Raw genomic sequence first — 26472 nt, 5'->3', positions numbered from 1 at the left:
TGGGTTATGACTTGTTGTGCATTCAGACGCTACCGTTTCTGGCAGAGTAAGTCCTGCACAGATGTGAACCTGGGATCAGAGCCATATGAGAGACTCCTTTCTGTGCTCTCCTCTCTGTTCCTTCTCTGCACATGAAGGTGGCAGGTTGGCCTGCAGGTGTAGAAATAAACCAATAAAAGGAGGGTAACACACAGGAAATTTTACTACAGCTATGAGCTGGAGAAGGGCTGTTCCAAGTGTCCTAAAGCATTTAACTGCAGGAGCCTGTGAAATTCACTGTTCTGATCACTGTAAAAGACAACACATGTTGGTAAGGCTTATTAAAAGTTTTCCTCTGGATAAGAACAAACACTTTTTATTTTGCCATTTACCAATTTAGCTCACGAAATCATCCTTTTTATAGTTTGTTTGACCAGTATAGGTTTGGCTTTGGTCAAAGTGGCAAAATCAGTATGTGCTCTTCTTTAGTTAAAGAAGAAAATCCTATTCTCATACACGTACAACTCAACAGTTTCCGAGACAGTGGTTACTGTCCTAGTCTCTATAGCTCAGTTATATTGTTATTGTCAGTTATCTACACCCTTCACATTCCTTCCTTCCTTCCTTCCTTCCTTCCTTCCTTCCAAAAGCGTTTTATCTCAACCATATATACCTGGTTGCTTTTAATCGCCATACATTAGTTTGTGTAAACAAACTAGACAAAGAAAATTGTGTGGTCTCAGCAACGAGTTGAGCGGGCTAGCTGCACTGAAAAGGAAGCTAACCATAATTTTGTAACTGCAAATATTTTATAAAAAACAGCAGTGCAGAGGAAAAGGTGTTTGATTCAGGTGCACTGGTGGTTCGCAAGACTGACAAATGCAAGTCTCATGCTCCCCTCTCTGAATTTGTGTTTTCCTGCTCTATGGTTGGGTGTACAGACTTTGTCATCCAGTCTAATAGCAAAGACATAGCTGTGTGACGTAAGAAGAAGACTGATCAGCACAATCAGCTGCCAAAGCATGGAGAGGTACGACTAAAATGTCAAGAAATCCACACGACCTTATTAGCATTATTTTATGCAATATTAAGGTGCAATTTAACTCCAGGTATCCTGGGGATTGAGATTGCCCACTCTAGTATCTTTAATAGCATCCAGTTGCTACGTGGCTCTGTTTTAAAAGAAGTGGGTGTTGGGCAAATGAAAAGAGTCTCACTTACTCTTTTTCACAGTTGGTCAAACATTAGGAATTGTACAAGTTTGTTTGAAACCTGTCACAGAAACAATTCAAATTGACAGGGGAAAATGTTTTCACATCAACACACAATCGCGGGCCTCCTGACAGCCTCCTTTTCTTTTCTCTCTAAAGTTTCCGCTCCACACAGCGGCCGTGGAGCCGGGAGAGGGCTGTGACAAGAACAATACAGGTCAAGTGTGCAATTACATCTTCACCTGTTGACAAAACAGCTCAGAGAAAGTAACATCCTGCCAAGTCCTGTGTTTTCAACCATGTTTGCCCTCCAACCTTCCTCCCCTCTGCAAACATCTTTCATCCCTCTCCAGCTCCCACGTTTAATGGAGCCTCGCTTGACTCGGTATGAGGCTCAAGTGAACTTGTCAAAGTCAGACGTCGCTCCCAAAGATGAAAGGAGCTTTGGTGGTCCCTGCTGTGAGGTGTGGTGGGGGAGAAGAAAAGAGAGAAACGGAGACGACACTAATACCCAGATACAGTTGCATACTCAGCTCTGCATACCTCATTGTTGCAATTTGTCTCTCTGTTTATTACTTTTTTCAAGGATCTTGTTCAGGGAAGATCATACATTTGGCATGACCTAAGGGAGGCCTTCCCCTGTCAGCAATGTTGTGGTCAGAGACATATAGCCAAAAGGCTCAGGTGGGTTTCTGCACTGCATGGTTCAATTGTCACCTGATGTGCAGGGAAGTGGGGAGCGAATGGCTTGACCACACCTCAGTCTTAAGAGCTTCAGGCAAACCTTTGGTGTGAACGACCAGCTCTTTGTTGGAAAGCTGACAGGGCAGATAGCAATTTCCTGCGAAATGGGTACAAGTTAGAAGCACAAGAGTGATCTCTCTGTGCGGCAATGACACACACACACACACACACACACACACACACACACACACACACACACACACACACACACACACACACACACACACACTTACAAATCAGAGAGGGTGGTAGTAGGTGATCCTCACATAACACTAATGGCTCCAATGACTCAGAAGGAAATAGGTTAAGCTGACACTTGGGTTCCCATGCAGAAAAGTAGGTAAAACACTAATGCTTCTGTGTCAGTGCTATATCCCATATTGAGACCTTGGTATACAATGTAAAAAGCCATATAAACATCAAATTACAAATACTCTTCAAAAGAAAAATCAGGGAATGAAACTCTTCAAAAGGGGGTTTAAACTGGATTAGTTTGGAGATTGTTTAATTGTTTCTGTCTGATGCCATCAGAGTTGCAGAAACATGCCCAAGGTGTCATTTGCCACTGATATTTTGTTGTAATGTTCATGACAAACATTAGCAACATGTAGGCCTGTTTTTGAGGAAGGCCCAAGATCGCCATGCTCAGTTTGAGAGCAAAACCTTTTTGCACGTTTCCTTTCACTTGCGGCTTGATTAGATTTAGGCTAGAAACATCAGCACTAGCTTTAAGAACGGATTGTTGTTTGAGTTAAAATATCCTGCTTCACATGAACCTGCACAGTGAGAAATTATGCTTGTATGGTGCATTTAAATACAACACCAACAGCTTCGATGGGATGGGTATCCTGTGATGGAAGTCAGCACTTTGTAGTACAGAGACAGAGAGACAGCAAAGCCTGGTTAGAAATTCTTGCCGTGACTTGTCTAAAAGAGATGCATTCTCTAAGTTGCACTCCAATCAATCATAGCTTGCTATGGTTCATAAATGGCACGCAGTACAGGTATCTATACTGCCCTTAACTGTCATATGAGTTTAAATTCTTACTTTTAGCTTTAACAACTTTAACTCTTGTTTAAAGTTTTCAGTGGGAGGGGAATTTAATCTAAATTTCTTAGGCATCCCCAAATTGAATTTCTCCTACCCATACACCAATCATAATCATACAAGTATGATCGCCTGAAGGTGGGCTGTGGTATCTGCTTGAAGATGTTAGCAACAGATCCTTAAAGTCATTCAGTTGTGAGAAGGGGCCTTCATGGATTGGATTTGTTTGCCCAGCACATCTCACAGAACTGTGATTGGATTAAGATCTGGGAAATGGGAGTCAAGTCAACACCTGAAACGTCTTGTTGTGCTCCACAAACCTTTTGCTTTGTGGTACAGAGCATTATCTTGCTGAAAGAGGCCAAAGCCATAAGGGAATGCCATTTCAGTAAAAGGGTGTACAGCAGCGGTCCCCAACCTTTTTTGCGCCACGGACCGGTTTATGCCCGACAATATTTTCACGGACCGGCCTTTAAGGTGTCGCGGATAAAGACAACAAAATAAAACTAGTACCGGTACCGAAAAAAAAGAAGATTTATTCATAACACACGTGAAAAGACCCAGGAAAACTGAGTTGACGATAAAAACAATAACAAAATAACGCTGAAAACCGATAAAAACCCTGAAAACCATACATTTCATACCTGAGCCTCAACTCTCGCGGCCCGGTACCAAACGACTCACGGACCGGTACTGGTCCGAGGCCCGGGGGTTGGGGACCGCTGGTGTACAGAGTCCGCAACAATGCATGGAGCAGCTGCTACGTGTCAAAGTAACATCCACATTATCATCACCTCCACCTGCAGGGCCCCTGCAGAGATGCTCTGTGTTTTCTGACCCAAGGTTTCCATTGCTAAAAGCATTACACAGCTTCTGCCAGCTTGCATGCTTCACATAGTGCATTCTGGTGCCAGGTGTTTCCCAGGTAAGAATGCACACGCACACATGATGTAAAAAAAAAACAAAAACTGATTCATCAGACCAGCCACCTTCTTTTGTTGATCCATGGTCCAGTTCTAATGGTCACATGCCCATTTTTGACACTTTTGGCCCCATACACAGCAAACTGCAGACAGTGTTTTTGACACCTTATATTCAGAACCAGCATAAAATGACCACAGCGTTAACACCGGCCAACCTTCACTCCCCACACGCATCACTAAGCCTTGGCCTCCCATAAACCTGTTGGTGGTTCCTTCCTTGGACCACATTTGATAGATCGTTCTGACCCAGTTGTCTAGCAATCACAATTTGGCCCTTGTCAAACTCACTCAAATCATAATTCTTGCTCATTTTTCCTGCTTCTGGAACATCAACTTTGAGGACAACATGTATATACTGTATTGTCAAAATGTCAAATGCTAATGAGTAGCCTTTGATTCTGCTGATGCCTATCTTTCACTTTCATGGAGTCCTGCTTCTTAGAGGCTGCTTTGTGTCCCATTCACACAAGGCTTACATTACATACTTAATGCAGTTTAAAGGACATGTATTGTGCAGTAAAGAGGGGGAAAGAACAGCAACTCTAGCAGAGCAGCTGCAGCTGCAGCTCCATGTTGAAAAATGCATGACTACAAAGCAATATGGGGCTAAAAATAAACAAGGTGCCAATGTGAGTTTTCTGTACTTAGTAAATTAAGTATTTAACGAAGTCAATAAGCCAGTGTTAGAACTTAAGAAAAACAACTTAAGAAAACACTTTAGTGCAGGTACACAGTGTTCCCAGGTCATGATGGAGCTGTCCAAATTGGCCCAGATACGTTTGGCCTGCTGTGTAAGAGTCCTGGGAACAACCCAGTCTACAGTTTGTGAGTGGGTGGCCTGATCCAGATCTGCATATAGTTTCATATACCATGCATCTCCTTTGTGCATTGATGTACTCTCTCACACACACAGAAGCTATACAAGAAAATCAAAATACAGTGTGTTCCACTTATTGAGAATTTCTATCAGTTAATATGAAAATGTTTTCCCTGTGGAAACCACCAGTTGGTCAACCGCAAAAATTCTCCTCTGAAAGAAAACCCAACTGGCAAACTCTTTGAACAATCAACCACAAGACGTCACAGTGGCGTTTAAAATGGTTTTAGGGTTTAGATTTAGAGAGGGATAAGGTTTAGTGGAGCGATATAGGGGTAAAAACGGAAACAAGGAAGAATGGAGCTGGGCTGGATATTTAACACACGTAAAAAATGAGTTTCCATAAAAACAGCACAAAGGGCTCATTCATTGTAGAGACAGTTATTGTAGTTTTGTTCTCTTTTTTAAATTAAGGAGAAATATATATGTGTGTGTGTTTAAAAAGCTGTTTAACTGTCAACAAAGCCCTTTATAGGAACTGGTCGTTACAAATATTTTAAAGCAGCAAAAATACAAACATTACCAAGATACCTTTGTATATGAAAAATGTACCAATACCACTCCCACCCCAACAATAGCAACAGCAAGAAAGCTCTAGAAACGACTGTATACTACTGACCCAGCTCTGAAAAGGCAGATAAAGTAAAATATGAACAAATGCAGTGGAGCATTTAGCAGCTAGAGTCGGGTACTTCCCACAGGTGTAACTGGAGAACCACACAGAAGAAAGTATGTATTGTTGGATACTCATGGACAGAAACATCACTCCAAATGTACGGACGTCACTACTATGACAAGTTACATCATGTCATAGATATCTCAAAGTTAAGGCAGTAAACTTAATTTCTCTGTGTATTTTGACCTTTGGTCATCATGTCTGCAGCATGCAGGTCACTGAAAACTTAACCATTTAAAAAAACGTCAGTGTCCAGAAACTTGTTTTTCTGCCTTTATGTGTGGATATAACACAGCAGAAAACTGAACCTATCATTCAAAAATAGATACAAATGCCAAAATTTATGCTTATTTATCTGGACTTTATTACTTTGAAAAAACTCCATTAGAAACCTGAATTTTTAAACATTTTCAAAAATGTGCCTTTATCTTCTTTTGTGACATCAGACTGTGTGTTGTAATGTTGCTTGTAGGCTTTTGATTGGCAAACACTTATGTACATTTAGAGCTATATTGCAGCCTTTTTTGCTTTTGTATACTCATGAAATCACTTCTTTTTTTTCTAAATGAAAGTGTAAAAAAATACCCCTATATGTGTGGATTTCTCCTAACTGTCTAATGTTAGCCTCTTCCTATTCTGAACCCAGTTGGTGTAGGCTGTAGCTCAGGGGATATAGCAGTTCATCTGCTACTCGAAGGTAAGATGCTGAACCCTGAGTTGCTCCTGATCTGTTTGTTGAAGTGTGAACGTGTGTGAATGTTAGAAGGAAGCACTTAAACGTTTTTTTAAAAAGTGAAGATGTTTGTTGAATAAAGTTCTTTGAGTGCCCAAAGAGTAGAAAAGCACGTTACAGGAAACAAATTACTCACTATTTATTATTAGTTTTTCACCTGACTAAGTCTTAATGCTCAAACTACCCTTTGAAGTTTTATCAGAAGGATTAAAACTCAAACTGGTCCTCACATAGATAGTTGTAGAAGTAAAAACAGACACATATGCACATGCACACCCGCTGGCTTGAGACTGGGAAGCAGAGAATTACAGGCAACCACAAAGACATTCATGAGCAGTCCCATGGCAGCCATCACCCAGAACAGGACTGCTGCCACAGAACTGCAGGGGCAGAGAAACCCTCCGTTTGTTGACTCCACAGATTAGTGGCTTAATATAACAACACAAAGACTGCCTTTCTCTTCAATCCACCCAGGGAATAAGCAGAAGACTAACCACAGCAGTTGCATAATTTATTTTCTTTCATTATCTGTCACCACAGCATGTTTTTTAAAACTTTAATCATGTTCATAAGTGAAACGTGTACCCTAAAAATGCAAACATTACCACTGATAGGATCTGAAAAAGCTTCTTCTCTTACATATTTCCCTCATGTTTGTAAGGTCCTGCTGGCTGGTCAGCTGACTTGTGAAATCTCGTAGACATTTTCCCAACCAAGGGTAATTAAGATTCCTCCAGCACAAGGCATAACACCATTGTTTACTGCTGATTCAAGCACGACTGCATAACTACTATCTTTCATAATGACAGATGACAAAGCATGAATCCCAAGGCATCTACATAAGTCTTGTTTTTTGTTTCAGAGCATGTTTGCTTCACTCACACACTTGTGTTGCTCTTGTCCTGTAATTTCATGTTATGATTCAGCACATGAAGTCATCAGTGGTTGATTAGCATTATATGCTGGGCTTAGGAAGCCAGATGCATATGACGTGATTAAGGAAAAGATAAAGGATTGGAACAGGAATGTGTAATCCAAGTACTCCCTGAAGGAAAAGGATTTATATCAGTGAACAACATATCTAATGAAGAAGCAGACCACATGCAGATGGGAAGATGGAATAGTTGTAATTGGATAACTATTCTACCCTAAAAAAATCTAACATTTAGGACAGCTGTCAGTTTTCAGAAAATGACTGATATTGGGACACTGAAGGAAGTGAAAAGGACAGATATGAAGTAATGAAAAAATGTGATAAGGCACCAAAAACACAATCATCTCTGGCACGACTGGACATAATCTGACCAACAAGACAGGGAAACAACACTGAGACGAGACTGACAACACAGCGAGGGGGAGAGCGAGAGAGACACACAGATGAGACCAAGACAACCAGGACACGAAGCACTGACAAATAAAACAAGTAACTAAGAATTAGAAATAAAGCAACAACATAAATCTTAAAGACAAAACAATCACACATCAACCTTCAAATCTCCAAAAATCAGAAAACAGAGAACAGACCCGGGGGTCCTCACACAGTCATGATATGTACGCTAAAGCAGCGGTCCCCAACCCCCGGGCCTCAGACTGGTACCGGTCCGTGAGTTGTTTGGTACCGGGCCACGAGAGTTGAGGCTCAGGTATGAAATGTGTGGTTTTCAGGGTTTTTATCGGTTTTCAGCGTTATTTTGTTATTGTTTTTATCGTTAACTCAGTTTTCCTGGGTCTTTTCACGTGTGTTATGAATAAATCTTTTTTCGGTACTGGTACTAGTTTTATTTTGTTGTATTTATCCGCTACACCTTAAAGGCCGGTCCGTAAAAATATTGTCAGGCATAAATTGGTCCGTGGTGCAAAAAAGGTTGGAGACCGCTGTTCTAAAGTATCACGATTAATTCAAAAGTTTAAAGCAGCTGTTATGGTCTGTTGTATTATGGCATAGAATAAACATGTGGTCAGCAAGGCCAGAACTGGTCCACACAAAGTGTGCAGCAAGGCCAGCTGTGATTGTGAAAACTCCTCTGTTGCACCAACCATTTGCATGTCATCATTTACTTTATCCTTATATATGCTCCTACCAGCAGTCTAACCTTACCTTTCTAACTTCGTCTCCAAACTGCTCGATCACACCTTATTATAAGCAATAAGTGCAATATAATAATCAGTATATTCTTTAATATAGTGATGAGCCTAGTTGACACTGATATTGTGTAGCTGCAACAGATGGACATTAGTTCCACATTACTATCAACTATCAATCTTCAGCAGCTGCTAAAGATCTGGGTCAGTTCGTTTGTTTTCCTGCATGAGTCTGTGTTTTGGCCCGAGGTGCCTGACAGCGCTGCTGATATATGGAACTCTATTGTCATCATTCATAACTCCAACACACTAATTACAACCACAGACTTGTAACGGGTGCTGCCGCCTTTAACCTTGCACTTTATGACAACAAAGATGGGTTTTGTGTGTGTAGGAGTGGAGGAGGAGCATACGCAGCTGAGTAAAGACTGACACCGCTGCCACACCTCTAACTGATTGGCTGCCTTGACCTTAGACCTGCCGCCTCCACAGAGATTAAAAAGCAAAAAATTATTAGATAATAAGCCACAGTGCCTAAAGCTATTCAAGTATTCAAACAAATGTGAACATAAACATTACATTAATATTTTTATACTGCAAGATATTGAACACTTAGTTCATAATTAACTCTCCTAAGTTTCACCCATGGGATAAATGTGAAAAGAGCCAATTTTAATGAATCATGAATAAATCATACTACTAGATAAGTTACTTTCATTACGTATTTAGTAGAAGTACTTGATTTTCCAAAGGAGTATAAGATCAATGTCCTGTCACAGTTTTGAGAATGCTGAAGTCTACCTGCTGGGCTGTCAGAGCACTATGCAACCTGTCACTGGTTTATTTAATCTTTCATAATCGCCAATCCAAAAAAAAAAAAAGAAAAAAAATCAATCTCTTAACTGGATGCAAATATTACAGAAAACTTCACAAAATGCATTTAGGACATTTTTAGCTCAGTGACGCCATCTACTGTGTCTAACTTGCAAATGTGAGACATCAGGGTAGTTGAATAACTGTATTTACATCAGAATCAGAATGATTAATTATAAATTTTAATTAAAACATCATAACCTCTATACTACTATACTAAAGGACCTCTGACCTTTGTTTAGGCGTCATTGCACTCTCAACATCTAAATATGCTACATTTTGTGTTTTTGTTACTAAATATCATGATGTTAGTTTTACACCTGTTGAGAGTCAGTATTATTGGAAAAAAATTACAGAGTGTAGCCATAATTCAGTGAACTCCCCCCAATGTATACTTTATAGTATACATTGGGAGTTTAAGTGTTAAAGTGTGCCAAGTGATGTACTATAGTATTATTAACTTTTAGCTGTTTACGATGAATATTTTGCCACCTTCAAAATTTGCTGGCCCCCAGCGGCCCCCCTTGGCAGGACTGTCCTGTGTTGGTAATGATGCCATAAGATTGCTGGTGCCAATCCCAGGACAGATCCCTGATGCATCTCACACTCTTATATGATGTATTTGTGTTTCCTGAACAAGTTTGCACTTGAAGTTAACTCCATCCTGGGAGAGTCAGTCTTAAGATACTTCTACTCAGCTCTGCTGCAACCATTATAGCAATGGTTAGGACAGTTTCAAATAGATTTGAACAGTCGTGTATGTCCCAGACCCCCAGAGCCAGAATCCTGCCAAACGCTACTATTCATATCAGTAAATGTGACATTAACAACACTGGACAGTTTTCACTCTCCCCTGTCTCCAGTAGAGGAGCTGCCAAAATATAACATTAGAAGACCACATCAGAAAATAATATTAAAATACATGCTTACTACTATTATTATATTTATTTTAAGGGTCCTGTGCAGCTCCAAAAAAGGTAAAATTGCATATGGTTTAGAGAACAGTAAAGCTGGATGAATCTCCCAGGAACTGTGCTTTCCTGGGTTCATGCTGCTTCTGTCCTCATTTAGCATTGGTGGTCACCACAAAGAGACATTCAGTATCAGTGACCTTTTTTTTTATATTCATTTGTACTGGCACTTGAGTTGCACTGGTTTCATTGCAGGAAATAATAGATGCTGCAACTCATAAGAAAAAAAAGAAGAGAAGTCAACAGTCAGAGTTTTCTGTGCATGTCTCATACATGTGATATATGTACTATATAACTACAGCACGGTATGATATTACTCAAATTTACAGTTTAAAAAAACACCCAACCTGGAAACAATTTATTTTGTTTATTTTGATTAAACATAACTAGTCACAAATAATGCTATAACTTGTTGTCATGAATCCATGAATCATTTTTTCCTGGACAAGGTGTTATACACATATATTTCCATAAAATCAGTCACTGTAACATTTTTGCATGAAGAGGCCAACAGACCAATGGTATTTCTCAGGAACAAAAACTAAACCCCTTTTAGTCCCCTTCAGCTACTTTTGCAGTCCACGGAGCAGAATCATGATGGAGAAGATCCTGCTTGGTGTCTTGTATGTCTCAGGTCAGTAAATTTTATTTTCAACCTCTAGCAGTGCTTATTGTTATGATGTGTCCACCTCACATGGTCATAATTTTGTCACAGGCTGGCTCATCCTCTGTAAGTGCCGTCAGTACCACTTTGTCAGTCAACCTTTGACTTGGCATGAAGCTGCTCATTACTGCAGAACTCAATACACAGAACTGGCTGTTACCGAAGACATGAATGAAATGACCCAACTTAAAAAGAAAGTTTCATCTGCTGGTTACAAGTCTGCAGTCTGGATTAATCTGTACACCCATATCCACTATAAAAATTACTACAGAGAGGACAACTTCATCAAGGAAGACCAGAAAATAGAAATGGCACCTTTCTTTGTTCGTTTTTTCTGTCGAAGCATTTCATTGAATGGAGTAAGGTGGAATAACAATTGCTCAGTGGAATATCCATTCATCTGTTATAATGGTGAGCACGCACAAAAAGAGTCATGTTATTGTCATAAAGTTATTTTGGTTTTAAATTCCATGTAACTAATCTTGAACCATTTGTCCACAATTCTCTCTGCAGGTACAAACCCTCTGGGTCCTGAATATGTTTTTGTGAATGAAAGCATGGACTTTTTCAGAGCTTTGAAGTATTGCAGAGAGAATTTCACCGAACTAACTCGGACATGGAACAAAGACGTGCAGTCATTGTTGCCCAATGGAACTCAAGCATGGGTTGACATGATTGGACTTGTGCACAATCACTGGAGTACTAGTTTTGGATACTGGGATGATTTTCTGCAGACATTTGATTCAGAATACGAGTTGTGTGGTGTTGCAGATTTGCAGAGATTAGGAAAATGGAGGTTACTTCCCTGTGAAACAAAGCTACCATTTGCTTGCTACAGTAACCTGCAAAGCAATGATGTAGAAAAGGAAGTTAAACAAAAAGGTACTTGTTTATATTTTCATGATCCTAAATCAATACATCTGCAGACCTTTAGGTCTTTAGATACTTTCTTTTTCATTAGCTCTTTTCTTTCTCAGTAATAAACCTGAAGTTGAAAATAGACGGTGCCTCCCTGAATGTGAATGACTCAGCTGTGAAAGCAGACCTTTTGAAAAAGGCAAGTCTCAAAAATCTAACCTTAGATTTCCATTTTATGACCTTTGGGTTTTTTTTAGGCTTAGTAGCAATGACTTTCCATTGTATACAATTTAAAGAAGTGTTACATTATTAGGCGGTTCAGTGTAAACCTGAACATTTCCCAAAACAGAATAGTTCTCAGCAATGTGTTCAATTTTTTTTTACAATTTTTACATTTACATTTTACAATTTCAGAATTAACTAATTTAACTATATTTTGGTCTTTTGGATCAGACATATTGACTATTTGTTCTCATGCAACATTTTAGTGGATCAGTTTTTATATTTTAAATGTGCCATTCGCTGCCCAGGCAGTGTTAGAAAACAGTTCTCAAGTAAAAGTCCTGCTGTGTACATCTGTGTATATGTGAATACTAGCGTGGACTGTGGACCGTGTCTATTAGGTCAAACACAAAACAGTAAGAACACGTTACAGTATGTTCTGAGGTGTATGTATGTCATTCCCATTAGTTTCATTTAAAGAACTGACTAAGTATGTACTACTCAGCTTGAATAGTCAGACGGCAAGAAAAACGTCTGAGTGTGATGCGAAAATTTGCTTCTTAAATAAAAAGAAATGCAGTTTTAAAGTATCTACTGTTTATATCTTCCAGCTGCAGGACAAACTGAATGAGACTGGAGTGAGTGGAGTCACTCTGAAGTGGAGAGAGCAGCCTGATGGAGAAGTCTTCCACAAAGAAGGGAGAAATTCACAGAAGGAAAAAAAAAAAACTGAACTGTGAAATTGAAAACCGATCTTTACATCTGCTTATCTTCAACACATAGTGGTTGTTTAGTGTTTCTGAAATGTATTTCTAAATTGTCATTTAGTACAGCTTTAGTGTTTGCAGTTATTAATGATACTCCCAGACATCTAAAACGTGTCATCTCTCAGTGACTTAAGTGACTTCATTTGCATGATTTCCACTTTGATATTTAATATTGTTATACAGAAATGAGTTTTAAGCTTTAAACTTCTTTGACTATTTTTTGTTTCATATGTTAAGCAACCTTTCACATATTGCTGTTTTCTGTCTTTTCTGGTAAAGACATGTTCTATCTATCTGAATTGTAAAAGAATCAAAAGGAAGAATTTGTGTATGTTTGTGTGCGGGTAGTTTGATGTTTAGTTTGAATGTGATGGTAAATCCCCTGCTTATTATGTTTAGTTCCTACTTCCTTTTGCAGTTAACCACCAAGAATAAATATAAAACCTGTACTGTATGTGTGATCTAGATCTCCTTTCAATAGCAAGGCAGCTATTTCCATAAATGAAAATTAAGTTACTTGAATGCTGTGATGCACATAAATGTCAGGAATCTCTTGAAAATGTTTCAAACTGAACAGACACAAAACAGAAACATTTGTTGTTGGTCTAAAAAGTCAAAACGTGTTTAGATTCATCATTGCTGGCCAGGATCCACTGATTTATCAGTTTGCAAATAAAAGGCTAGTTATAAACACATTATTTAAACTAGTAAATGACATTCACTTGCTCACCAAAGACATCGACTTCTTTAAACAGTCCCTGAGTACACTGATGGAATACTCTAATTAGACTGTGTGTATTAGGGCTTGGAAAGTTTGGCAGGTCAGGCTCTGGTGTGGTCGCCATGAGATTTGTCACTCATCATCAGAAACCTCAGTATGGATGGATAACATTTGATTTTGTTTAATAAAGATTCTTATGCTGGTCTGAAACTATTTAAATATATTAACAGGCTTTGACTTTGGATTACAGACTGTGGTGGTAGGTTGAATAATAAGTTTAATGTGAGAGTGTTGGCCAACAGCCTGTAGGTCTGATAGCAATACTCTATGCAGCTTCTTCATGACAGCCATGGTAGGAAAAGAGGTGGGTGAAAACAGATCCAACAACATGGAGCTGAGTGAGCAGAAAATGTATGAGAGGAGTAATAGGGAGGGAAATTAATGGCAGCAGGCTGGCGAGTGGAGATTGGAAGGTTTGTGAAAAGAAGAGCAACAAGCAGAAGAAGGCAGGAAGTCTCAGAGAGTGAGGTCGGTAAGGTGCGGTGAGGTGAAGAAGTCTAAGTCTATTTCCTTCATGTGGTGGTGAAGTTTGAAGGTGAAGGTGAAGTAAAGAAAAAGGGATCTGCTAAAACTCACAAAGATAATAAGAGTAAGACATAAAGTATTCTGGGGTGTTAGGGGATGGCGACTTGAGGACTGGGTGTATCATGAGCTACCTCTGTTGATTTCCCTCCTCTACACTGACAGTATACTGCTTATACTAACTTCATACTAGACAGTGTAACGTTGTTATAGAGGTTGGATTTAGTGAATGAATCTAAGCACCATAAGTTTAAATGCAAATTCATCTACTAGACATCATAGGTTTCATCACAGACAATGATTAGACGGCCTACGGAGAGGAGGTAATGGTACTGTACAAGCAGTGCCTGGAAAATAACCTGTCTCTCAACGTCAGCAAGACAAGAGAAGATATAGAAATGATAGTCAACGGTCACATTTCTATTTATGATTTCTTTATCTATTTATAATAGTGTGTAAATATATATATTTTATATATACTTAGTCTCTTAACATTTTTTACAAAATGTTTAATTTCATAAATATTTTATTTTTTACTATATTTTTTACTGTACTATACTGCTGAGTGATTTGTCTTCAGCTCGTCAAGTACATTTCATTGCAATGTTGACCCTGTGCTAACTTACATATGACAAATAAAACTGAAACTGAAGCTGAACTGAACTTGATGGAACCCACCACTGACCATGAGCACCACAACCAACACAGTGCTTTACTATCAATCCATCACAGTACAACAACCGTACCTTTATCTACTGCACAAAACTTCCCAGTATTTTCATGAAACATTTGAATAAAACAAAGTAGGTATACCTTAGTTTGTTTTGCAGCATGTTTCACAATATGAAAATACATAATTACAACCTTCCATGCAATCTTTAAATCTGCAGTTTATCAAGCATCACTGATAAGTCCGTACCTTTAAATGTTATCTCTCTTCTTCCTCTCTGCTTCTGTCTTTCTTATATCTTTCTCCATCTCTGAGTGCAGTTGTCACACTCTTTTCTCTCTCTGGGAAATACCTGCAAGGACTAGTAGACACAGTCAGCAACAGACTGAACACAAACAGATTGTGTGTTTGCTGGTGTTAGGTAGAAACATTGTATTTGAAGTTGCCTGCCTTAAAAAATCTTAGGAGTAAAAAAGTGTTACTCTCGTTATGCTTCCTCATCTTCAGTAGTGCTAGATAGAAGAGGAAGTACTGTCACCACAACTTACAGATACCTGTATTCAGTGTGGATTATTTTAACCCCAGGTAAAAATGCTATAAATGATATAATTGAATAAGGAACATTTGAAACTTCAGTACAAGAGAGAGACGAATGATATTTAGCTTCTTTCAATGACTGTCTGGCTAAAAATGATGGAAATTTCGTTCACAAATGACAGCAAGTCATCTGAGCCACAGACAACATCCCTGTCCTTTATTTATCCAGCTAAAAAGTCTCATTGACAATAAAAAAGCATTTTTTAAGGGATATGGCCAAGACACCATCAAAAACATCACCGTTCTATAAAGATATTTTAAGTGGCCGAAAAAATGATTCATTATCATGTAGGTACAAAAATGCAGACTTACAAAAACAGGTATATTCTTTATTTAATATATATCTAACCTATAAATCATCTTCACTGCACTCTATTCACCAATATAAGCAAAGTCATTACACAATAAAAATACGCAGAAACATAGGAGATTGATTTTTTTGGCAGACGATCGCTTTTTTGCACAGGACTTTTCTCCAGAATGTGACTTCTTGGAAATTCTGCCAGGACTGGCCGCATGAAGGACGTGAAGGAGGCAGTAATACAACACAGATGGATGTGAGCTGCCGTTAAACACTAGAGAAGAAGAAGAAGCCGGTAGTGACGCGAAAATGGCGTCCTCCGCTGCCCGGCTGACTACACGCTGGTTAACAGCATCAGTTTCTTCTGGATATCGTAGCGGCCGTTTCCTCACTATTTCATCCGGGAATGGAGGAGTTTGTCCAGCGACCAAATCACAGACACACCGGGCAGGGACAGCGGTTAGCCTGAGCTCTTGGACACGCGGACATGCTGTGACATTGAGAGAACTGACAGGTGGGATAAGTTAGCTAAGTGTCGCAAAACCTGTTTTATATCAGCACGTATTCTAAATGCGATATCCAGCAGCCTGTCTGAAGGTCTAGTTAACAGAGCTTTGTGATGCTGAGAGAGTGAGCGACATTGAAATGCTGCCGTAGTTCTCCACAGTTCTTTAGCCTCCTGTGAGAACCAGTAGCAGTCAGTGCAGTGTGAATGCACCAGTGACACTCTGCACCCATACACACCTTCCTACGGATCAGACCGCCTGTATGGCAGCATCACTTAGTTCTCCATCCCCCTGTTTAGAATAAATGGTGACTGTTCATTTTTAAATGTGCTTCACCAGGACTAGATACTCCCAGGACAACGTTACTAATACCAGGTAGCAACTTCACTTTATCATTGGATGAACTCGACAAAAGTTTGAACTTCTCTCTTAGGGATTCCTCTGTGTTGACATAATGGCAGGATATTGTCTGTGTATTTATCAGCAGCACCTTCAGGCTGCAGATCCTGTGTTTAATGACATCTCTGAGCTGGTTCCAGATCTGCTGACCACTGATCTCACCGTGTTGTTAGACAAAGTCTTTGCTTTGTCACGTGGTATGCTGTCATGCTGGTTGCTCCTGTTAGAAGATGGTCGGATGCGCATGCTTAGCAGCAACACTTGCAGATATTCTTCTCATTTAACTTAACATCTTGTCTACGTTCTTTAATCTGGACATTAACTGATGACCTGTATTTGAACAGTTTTACACTTCACACATTTCATGAATAAACAGATGTTCCTACAAAGTGGTCAGTAAGTCAAGAAGGCTGTATCTAATTTGACAAACAAATATATAATGATAGCTGCAGTGACTACCAGATATACTCAGTCAAAGGAAACTAATGGTCAAAAGTTTCAGTAATTAAATTATTACTTAGCAACTTAACAACTTAGGACTACATGTACAAAAAAATAGTCAATTAGAAGTATTAATTTTAGCTTTAGCAAAATAAACTATACAGTTATACACTGTATTAGTTCTCCTCTTGGATGTAAACCTAAAATTAAAAAAAAAACAAATTACTGCGTTTATGTTCAGTTTTAAATTCTGATTGTACACACACACACATACCCACACACAGTGGTTCACACACATTTAGAAAACTCCTCAGAGATATTTGTAAAAAAAAATCTGCACCTCTAATGTCACCATGATATCCTCTTCCTCTGCAGGGGTGAGATGTCCCCATGGGATTAGCTGCTGCTCTTTCCACTCCAGCAGCAGACTAGCAAACAAGCAGGACTTGTATGAAGTCCTGGGCGTCTCCCGCACTGCCTCACAGAAGGAGATCAAGAAGGCTTACTACCAGGTCTCTTAACATGCTCTTGTTAGACTTCTTATATGTGTCATTCCAGTAAAATGAGTAAAACATGCAGTTTTCTTTTGCCTTAAATGCAAGCTTTTCCTTTTCATTTGTCCAGCTGGCAAAGAAGTACCACCCAGACACCAACCCAAATGACCCAGAGGCCAAAGAGAAGTTTGCAAAGCTAGCTGAAGCATATGAGGTAAAAAAAAAACAAAAAAAAACTCAAAGCAAAACAGTTATATAAATACAAACATCCAACGTAAGTTCATCCCAGAAGCACATTTAGCCTGATATTTATCTGCTTTCTTGCTTCTGTGTGCAGGTGCTGAGTGATGAGCTGAAAAGGAAGCAGTATGACACGTACGGTGCGTCGGGCTTTGACCCGAACCGTGCCGGTGCTGGTCAGCAGCAGTACTACAGGGCTGGGGGCGCCACTATAGATCCCGAGGAGCTCTTCAGGAAGATCTTTGGAGAGTTTACAGGAGGCATGGGCTTCGGAAACATCAACAGCATGTTTGAAGAAAGGCCAGAAGTAAGAGGACGCTGACAACACCATAGCATCGACCTTTTTAGATATGTGATGTTAATTTGATGTGTTTAGTTAAGATTCAGTTTAACATACAGATGTGAGAATTGAACACTGGTTTTTAAATGTTCCCGTCTTTTCCTAGTTTGTGATGGAGCTTACGTTTTCGGAGGCGGCAAAGGGCGTGAATAAGGAGCTGAATGTGAACATTGACGACACGTGCCAGAGGTGTGACGGGAGGGGCAACGAGCCGGGGACAAAGATGTCTCACTGTCACTACTGCAATGGCACAGGGATGGTGAGTTTCCGACCGACGCTCGGCAGCAGGCTCCTCTCAGCACCTGGCTGCACTCGTCAGCTTGTCTGTGTCGCCCCTTGCAGGAGTCGATCAGCACAGGACCCTTCATGATGCGCTCAACATGCCGGCGCTGTGGTGGGAAAGGATCCATCATAAACACGCCCTGCGCCCTGTGCAGAGGTTCAGGCCAGACTAAGAAGAGGCAGACGGTCACTGTGCCCGTACCTGCCGGTAGGTTTCCATCCTGGGTTCTCAAATCCATCAATGTTTTTAATGCGAGAGTTTACCTCTAGTGTTTGTAGCTACTGCTGCTTAAAACGAATAACCTCAAAAGTTTGCGTTTAATAGTCGGTTTTAAAATAGACGACTGCATATATTCCAGGAGTGGACAATGGTCAGACGGTACGAATGTCAGTAGGAACTAAAGAAATCCTCATTACATTCAGAGTAAGTTTTGGTCTCTCAAATTCACTTACTCCTTATTTTACTTGTGAGAGAGCAGTGCAGAGGTTTGATGCGTCGTGTTTGATCTGTGCAGGTTCAGAGGAGCCCGGTGTTCAGACGTAATGGAGTAGACATCCACTCTGATGCCTTCATCTCAATAGCGCAGGCCATCCTGGGAGGCACAGCCACCACACAGGGCCTCTATGAAACTATCAGTATTGTGGTGAGTGTGTGTCGACAGTAATATTCAGAAGGCCAGTCATTTTCAATTATCCTAGTGGGTCACCATGATACTGCAGTTGGGCCACAGGAATAACAGAAATTCAGTTTGAAATTCTTTACACACATGTACGGTTACATATGTGTAGAATTTTACTTGTTTGTAAACAAAGTGAGTAATAGGAGGTGTGTGATAATACTCTAAATTTACTGCTCTTGTATTGAGGTTTGTGTCCCACTTGTTACACGTTGGCCTAAACACTTAGCATATGATTGTGTAGCTTTAGCAGGTTACAGTCAACAGCCTGCAAATTTTAATGTTTTTGAATAAAGATTTCATGGAAAAGCTCAAGAAAATTTCTCTTCTGTTTGATTAGAGTGAAGATTTCAGATTGGGTGAGCCCCATGGGGCTTTCTGGTCTTTAAGGGGGGCACAGCACTCTTGACTTTGAGAATCTCTGCTTAAGCTAATAAAATGTGTTTTTAGGTAACCTCAATGCGCAAGTGTTTGATATTTATAGTTTGTCTATTGTGTTTTTTTTCTTTTTATTTCTGCAAATTATTAAAGAGTGTAAAGTTTTAATAAAGAGCGGTGCCTGCAGTATTTCTAACTGCCTCTCTCAGATGCCTCACAGGGAGTTTCACTGGAGGAAACCTCTATTTCAAAATGTGTTGGTCGTGTTTTCAGATTCCTGCCGGCTGCCAGGCTGATCAGATCATCAGGCTGCAGGGGAAAGGCATTCGGAGGATAAACAGCTACAGCTACGGAGATCATTATGTTCACATTAAGATCAAAGTGCCCAAGTAAGTTAGTCTGATTGTCCTACAACCAGACATTTTTTGGCAGAATTTTTATTTATTATTTAATTGTTATTACAGAAACATGATAATGTGAATTTTTAAAAAAGTGTAACTTTATTTAGACCCACAAAACTTTTAAATGATGCAGTATCAATAAATTTGTATAAAGGGGTTATAAGAGATTTATGTATATTTTTATTTATGCATGTTTTGTTGTTACATCTTATAAGATGCATTTTTTTGTTAATTTTCTGATATAAATTGGTACTAATCACATGATTCTCTTCACTTTCCTGCAGGAAGTTGACTCGGAGGCAGCGCTCTCTTCTGCTGAGTTATGCAGAGGAAGAGACGGAGGTTCAGGGGACTGTCAGCGGCGTCAGTCCTTCAGGAGGTCAGAACTAAAGCTCAGCTCCATCATAGAGTCAAAGCATGATTTCATAATAATGCGCACATCCATAGAGATAGGTAGTCCAGCCCTTCTGCACTCACCTGATGAAGTGCATGTTATTGTCCAGGAGGGGGCAGCAGCACTTCAGCCACCAGCACAAAGTCAACCGCCTCAGAGGAGGGACAGGACAAGCAGAAGGAGAAAGAGGAGGAGGGAGGCTTCTTCTCCAAACTAAAGAAAATGTTTAGTGGACACTGAGACTGCAGGTTGGAGCTTTAAGTATCTCCTACCATCCCTGATAGAGAGCTAAATGTTGAACACAACAGATATTTATTAACCAGTCTTAATCTGCAGTGTGGTAACCACTTTTTTTTAAATTTTCAGGTAAAAAAAGAAGCAAGCAAAACAATAGTGTAAAGGAAGATGAAAGAATCTACACACCGGTCCTCCACGCCGTCTCCTCTTGCTTTAAAAATCCGGCCAGGAGTAGAAGGAAGAGAGAAGCACAGTGGCATTTGTGTTGACACAGTCACACATTGTTGAACTTGGAGTTGGAGAACGAGTCAGGGCCACCCACATGACGAAATGTAACCACAAGCACAGACAGGTGCTCGGCGGAAAATTTCTTGATGCGCTCACAAATAAACCAGAAAGTGATTTTTGCTTATTTTTCTGTTACCTCTCATCCCTCCTTATTGTCTTTGAAGCTACTCGATGAGGCAGCGCTCCACAGACAGTAGTTCTGTCAAATTGTGTAAGACAACCAGACAACCTTTGAATGTAAATGTGTTACAAGTAAAAACATGTTAAAAGGATTGCAACTGGATAAAGATTGACATGGATTTTTCACATTGGAATTATGTCATGACCTACGTGATGCTATATCACAGCTAAAAGGTTCCCATCAACTTCCAATGTCCTTAAAAATGAAGCATGGCTGTAAATTCTTGGTAAAGCAAAGTCTGAAGTTTGACTCTAGTTACATTGAAATTTTAGGCAGTGTAATAAAAGGAAATGCAGCTATTGCAACTGCAGTAAGCCAGTGATCAGCAGATGATTGCAAGATTGGCTAAGGTAAAAACATTCACTTCAATCAGTGTTACACCCAGACTCCACTACATTTCCATATAATTTCCATACACTGATATAATCTGAGAACAGGTTTAAATTGATATACATTGACCTGTTAAAGAGATCTTCCTGCAACTTAACTTTTCATTTCTGATTTGTTCTATTAAATAAAAATAGGTTAACTTTTACAATTTGGTGATACTTAAAAAATATAATGTGTTTTATTTGTATTGTCTCAGAATTTAATCCCTATTTTTGTCTCATTTAATGTAAAAGTTTTTGGGGGGGGGTTGTTCATTTTGTATTTTCATGCTGTCACATTGACAAGATATTAAATATTCTTGAATCAAAATTCTAAGAATATTTTTCAGATGTTTAGCAAGAAACAAATGTGAACCAGGCCTAACCAAAGGCCTAATTAAGTTATGCTCTCTTCCTGGTCAATTGTGCCTGTGCGTGGCAACAACACTAATTTAAATAAAGATTCAATGTTGGAAAATGTTTTTCTTTCTTTTTGAAATTTAAATGTTGAGATTGTAATACCCTGAAACAGCAGCAGATGGCAGCGGCAATGGGTAAGTAAATGAAGAAATGCTCTCACAACAACGCTGAAAGGTCTGCTTTGACACAGGCGCGCTCAGCTTTGTTTGATGTGTTCAGCCACCCACTTCATAACCACGGGCAGTGTCTGAACAGAAGCTTTTGTGAGGGTCATCAGGGACGTTGGCTTCAGACAGGGGCTTTCCAGCTGTTTTCAGTCTCAGTGGTCAGTCCTCACAAACAGGACTGGTGGTGGTGGTGCCAGTTAAATGTATGATATAATATGAAGTCACAGATACATGCAGGACAAGCTGGTGAGTGTGTTCTGCATGCATCCATGTGATAGCATACTTTTGTGCGGGTAAATATCCAGCTTATGCATGGATTTAAATGCTTACCAAAGCAGGTTGCTATAATGATAAATCAATGTTTAAAAGATGGTACAAAGGACAAGGGTGAAAATAATTTTGAAAAATTATTCAATTGCAAGACTTTTTTTTTCTTCTCAGTTTGTTCCAAAGTTAAAGGGCACTGATGTCAAAAGCAGATTTTCTTTTTAATCAAGAAGGGCTTCAATTGAGGTTCAAAGGCTGCGCGCTGACTTATGTGGTCAGACCCAGGCAGCTATAGGATTGCAGTGATGTTCTGTGTGCTAAAACCAATCAGGTGCTGCATCCTGAGCTTGTTGGAGTCAGTAGATCATATCATAAAGGGCAATTTGTTCTACAGAACATGTTACACATGTTACTCTTTTCACATACATTGATTGATTCAGTTTAACTATCAAACCTCATGTACTGACGCAAGACTGTTGGATCCTACTGTTGCAACTGGTTGACAAAACTCTGAGATCTTTATTGATTCCCCAAAATCTGATTCCTTGTGTCTTAATGCCTTTTGGGAAATGCTTTTGGGGCTCTTTTCATAATATCTAGATACCTGCAAACCTACACACACCATCCCAAAAGGTTGATTCTGTTTATCTGAACAAAGCATTTTCAGTGGTTGAAACGTTTAATCGCTCATCCAAGTGACTTCTTCAGTCCAGATGAACAGAATCAGCCTTTTGGCATTTACTTACCCAGATGATTGAGCATGCATCAAGACATACAGTGTATATATCATGTATTCAGGGGCCTGGCTAGATTTTGTTGAAATAAAACTTGAGTTAATTGAGTTAATCTACCCAGTGTGTGTATGTATTGTGCATTGATAAGCCACAACATCAAAATCAAGTTTATAAATTTTTGAAAGTTGATTGTGGCCAGAGTGTCAAAAGCTTTAATATTTATGAAAAATCTTGAAGCCTTGAAACCATTTATAGTTTGATTTGAGGACAAGCCTTTAAAGAAAGCCATGAGCCTGGTAAAGAAAAAGGTAAGTGCATGCAACATTTGTGTAAGCATTGAGCTTCCTCCTTCCCTTTAAAGGGATTTTTAAGAGCTTGTAATTTACCACCGTTCCCAGTAATTATGATGTCATTACAACTGTAAATAAACTTTGGCTCACTCATTTGCAGCATGTTGCAATAAATCGGTTGCTCTATTCCGTCTTACTCATCTTACTTGAGGGAGAAAAAATCTCTTCCTCCTTTACCCTCTGCTGATTTTTCTTTCTTTTCTTCTGTCTACAGATTAGACATGAATATGAAATAAATACAAGCTAACCTATGTTTGTATAACCTAAAACTAACCTAAGATACAGAACACAATAAGCACTCAAACTATACAGAAAATGTTCATAAGTTTAAAAAATAGTTTGAAATTATGCCTATATTTCAAATATGTGTCATAGTGAGTTAAAGGAGGACTGTAGTGTTTTTACGTTCAGGTTTTGTTCTGCAACATAACTATTAATGATTTTTATTTTCACTGGCATCAGAAAACATTTTAAAAATGAAAGAAAACACTGACAGACAAATATAATATTACTTTGTACTAATATGTACTTAATATCTATAAAATAAACATGACATTAAGCTCTTTTAAACCGTTATACACATTTAATTGCTTATTTAATTGAATGGATGTTTTTTTCTTAAGAAATAAATAGCCTCTGACATTTTTCAGGCTTTCAAAACAAAGATTTGCACCAAGCTCCAAACAAGTTCCCAAAAGGCTGACAGTTAGTGGACACAAAGCTTTCACTCAGTCGCTTGGTATTCAGATCCACAGCTATATATTATGTTGAATGTTGAATAGCAACATGCAGACAAAAAAGCCCTTTACAACACAGTTAAGTGACAGATTTTGTCCCATACAGCCAGACCTCACAAAAGTCAGTAAAAGGTAATTAAATGTTGGACAGAGTTACCAAATTACAGACATTATTTGACCTTGTCTAGAGTCCATCGAAAAAAGCCAAAAGCTTTACAACCTTTCAGCTATACAAACAGATAAAAGCTCCAGTCTGCCAATCATGTATGACTGACATGTGGCTGCTGGGAGTAAATGAGAAAAGTAAAAATGCATCACAGGGAGTCTTAATTGACTTCTTCCCTCTAGCATTGCAGTAAAAAACACCTTCACATCTTCTCACGAGGCAATACAAAAAGGTCAAAAGCAGAGTGCGGTGGGTAATTGGAGTTTTAGGGTCCTCTTGTGCTGCTATTTGCAGGCTGATGGGTAATTATATTTACAACACAACAATGCTGACTGTGTGTGGGCATGAAGATGGTGACTGCGTGCACATTAATGCTGCCTATTTATAATACGAAAACCCTGTCTGGATTAGACGGCATAAATGTATACGAGAGTTTACCTCCCAGCTGGTGACATTTTGTGAGATTTAGTGCGCGCCTTGCCTGGAAGCGACCCATCCTAACCCTGGTTTACCAGGATTATGGTGCTGCTGGTCTGTCCACTGGGAAGTGGGTTTTGTTTTATGTGGAGCGGATTAAGATGGGGATTTGTGTATTTTGTTGCTAGCTGGTTCACTCAAGCTTGAAGATGACCCTCCAGGTTATAGATGCATGGAGCCAGCTCCTTGTCGCTGGAAGAAAGTAAGGTATAGTGTATAACAGGTGGATGGTGCTTGCTGAATAGATAAACCGCATTACATCTTTTCTAACATGGGAGTAAGTTGGATTTTCCACATGTGTTTAGCATTTTTAACTAGCTTGTGACCCACTGAGTCTGGGTTTGTGTCTTCTCCTAGTTTTCAAAACCTGTCACAAACCCCTAAATAGTGTTTGGACTGGTTCTTACTTACTGCTTTTCTACTTGATCACTCAAAGTCCTTTATACAACACGTCACAATAACTTTTTTGGGGTGTAGAGCTTTCTATTTAACATTCGCACTCCAATAAAAACAACCCTGGGTTCATTGCTTTGCCCAACGATACTTTGGATCGAACCATCAACCTTCCAAAGTGGAGATGGCCTGCGCTACCTCCTGAGCAAATAGCCATCCCTATAAACCATTTGACAACCACCAGTCACTTGGAAAAGTGTGAATTTCACAAATAGTTGCAAGTCATTCCTGGAGGTTGCTGTTTGTCACTAGTGTCCACAAAGAGATATGTAGTGCTGTATCAACAACCTCCTAGTGACAGCAGCTTTCTGTAGTGATAAAATATGCAAAGCAGTTCAGATGCAGTGGTGACCAAAGTTATGAGTTACTCACAAATGTCTGACTTATGAGGGATTTTAAGGCTTCAGAATGCCATGTGCTGTATTTTGTACATATCTTATGCTTTTTCACTATCTCGGCGCACAGGCCAACTGCAGAGCAACATGAGCAGCGCTGTAAGGCATCTCTGTAATGCACAAGGACGCTTCATTGCGATGGATGATTGTGTATTAAGGAACTTGAACCTGGTTATGCTCAGCACCAAAAGACCTCACTGCCATTCTTCTGCCATATTAAGGCCTGACCTCTCCCTCCTTGTTTGTTGTAATTCTCTGTATAAAAGTGGCAGCTCCTAAATTCTGCCAAAGTCCAGGATCTAGCTTATGACACGAGTCATCAGCATGCTTTTGGATTGCAAAAGAAGCAGTGAGAGTGAGTAATCCAAATCAGATTAGTCACTGATTCATAATAACCACCTCCAAACTCCAATTTTGTTGTTTTCAGACTGGGAGATATTGGCATTAAGGGACTGGAGTCCATAATCACCAGGGATGGGTCTACACCAAGTAGTGGGCCAACTCAAAGATATTTCATCACTGTTTCAGTAACAATCATTCTCTGGGAGTGCATATGTGTGTAAATATGCGCATGTGTGCAAGCGTGTGGAAGCTAAAGGGTAACTTTGGTTCCAGCCTGTTTCCCATTTCCCCCTCAATCAGAGGAACCTCTCATCCAATTTCACCCTCCCTTTCCTTCCACCCCCATACTCAGCTAATTAGGGTTCCAGATCACTACCACATGTGTGTGTGTGTCTACGCCTGCGCACGCATGTATATTTATGTCCATCTCAAGGGGTCAAGGAGATGTTCCTTACCTCTCCAACTACTAAAAGGGTGACTCCAGATTTAGTATCAGATTACCAGATTGCCAAATGTTTTCCATATGGTCTTTCCATATCAGTCCAAACCTGGCCCCTGTCCTCCCGCTCTCACCCAACTCCAGCAGCACGGTGACATATAGCACACAAATGGATGACCTCATGACTGGTAATGTTTTTCAGAGATTTGTCTCAGATTTGTAATGATGACTGAGCAGCCTGTTTGCTTTCAACCCAACTACCAATTTGCCTGAATGAAAAACAACACACTTTTTGAGGTTTTTGGTTGATTTACATTCTTGCTGTCAAAAGAGGGATATC

The 26472-nt window shown here is 39.6% G+C and overlaps 1 protein-coding gene and 1 long non-coding RNA gene across 3 annotated transcripts; both read left to right on the top strand.

The window, feature by feature from the left end:
- Positions 1 to 10934: 10934 nt before the first annotated feature.
- LOC145429316 (uncharacterized) lies at positions 10935 to 11898 on the top strand. The gene is made up of 3 exons (XR_013909552.1): positions 10935 to 11252; positions 11355 to 11723; positions 11819 to 11898. It is a non-coding gene; the product is annotated as an uncharacterized LOC145429316 (long non-coding RNA).
- A 3913-nt stretch (positions 11899 to 15811) lies between these two features.
- Positions 15812 to 21663, top strand: LOC113024570 (dnaJ homolog subfamily A member 3, mitochondrial-like). Of its 2 annotated transcripts, XM_026171752.2 has the most exons (12): positions 15814 to 16073; positions 17281 to 17417; positions 17530 to 17613; positions 17737 to 17946; positions 18086 to 18238; positions 18322 to 18469; positions 18621 to 18685; positions 18777 to 18905; positions 19590 to 19705; positions 20002 to 20096; positions 20221 to 20359; positions 20478 to 21663. In XM_026171752.2, the coding sequence occupies exons 1-11, from the start codon at positions 15869 to 15871 to the stop codon at positions 20349 to 20351; spliced, it is 1473 nt and encodes a 490-aa protein (XP_026027537.2). In that variant the 5' UTR covers positions 15814 to 15868; the 3' UTR covers positions 20352 to 20359; positions 20478 to 21663. The 2 variants fall into 2 exon arrangements, with proteins under 2 accessions (XP_080159293.1, XP_026027537.2); XM_080303167.1 differs by lacking the exon at positions 20478 to 21663 and having other exon boundaries at positions 15812 to 16073; positions 20221 to 20361.
- The last annotated feature ends 4809 nt before the right edge of the window (positions 21664 to 26472 follow it).

Source organism: Astatotilapia calliptera, chromosome 6 (assembly GCF_964374335.1).
Source record: "Astatotilapia calliptera chromosome 6, fAstCal68.1, whole genome shotgun sequence".
NCBI classification, from domain to species: domain Eukaryota; kingdom Metazoa; phylum Chordata; class Actinopteri; order Cichliformes; family Cichlidae; genus Astatotilapia; species Astatotilapia calliptera.
Note: the sequence above shows the minus strand (reverse complement) of the source record. Positions and strands in the feature narration are given on the sequence as shown.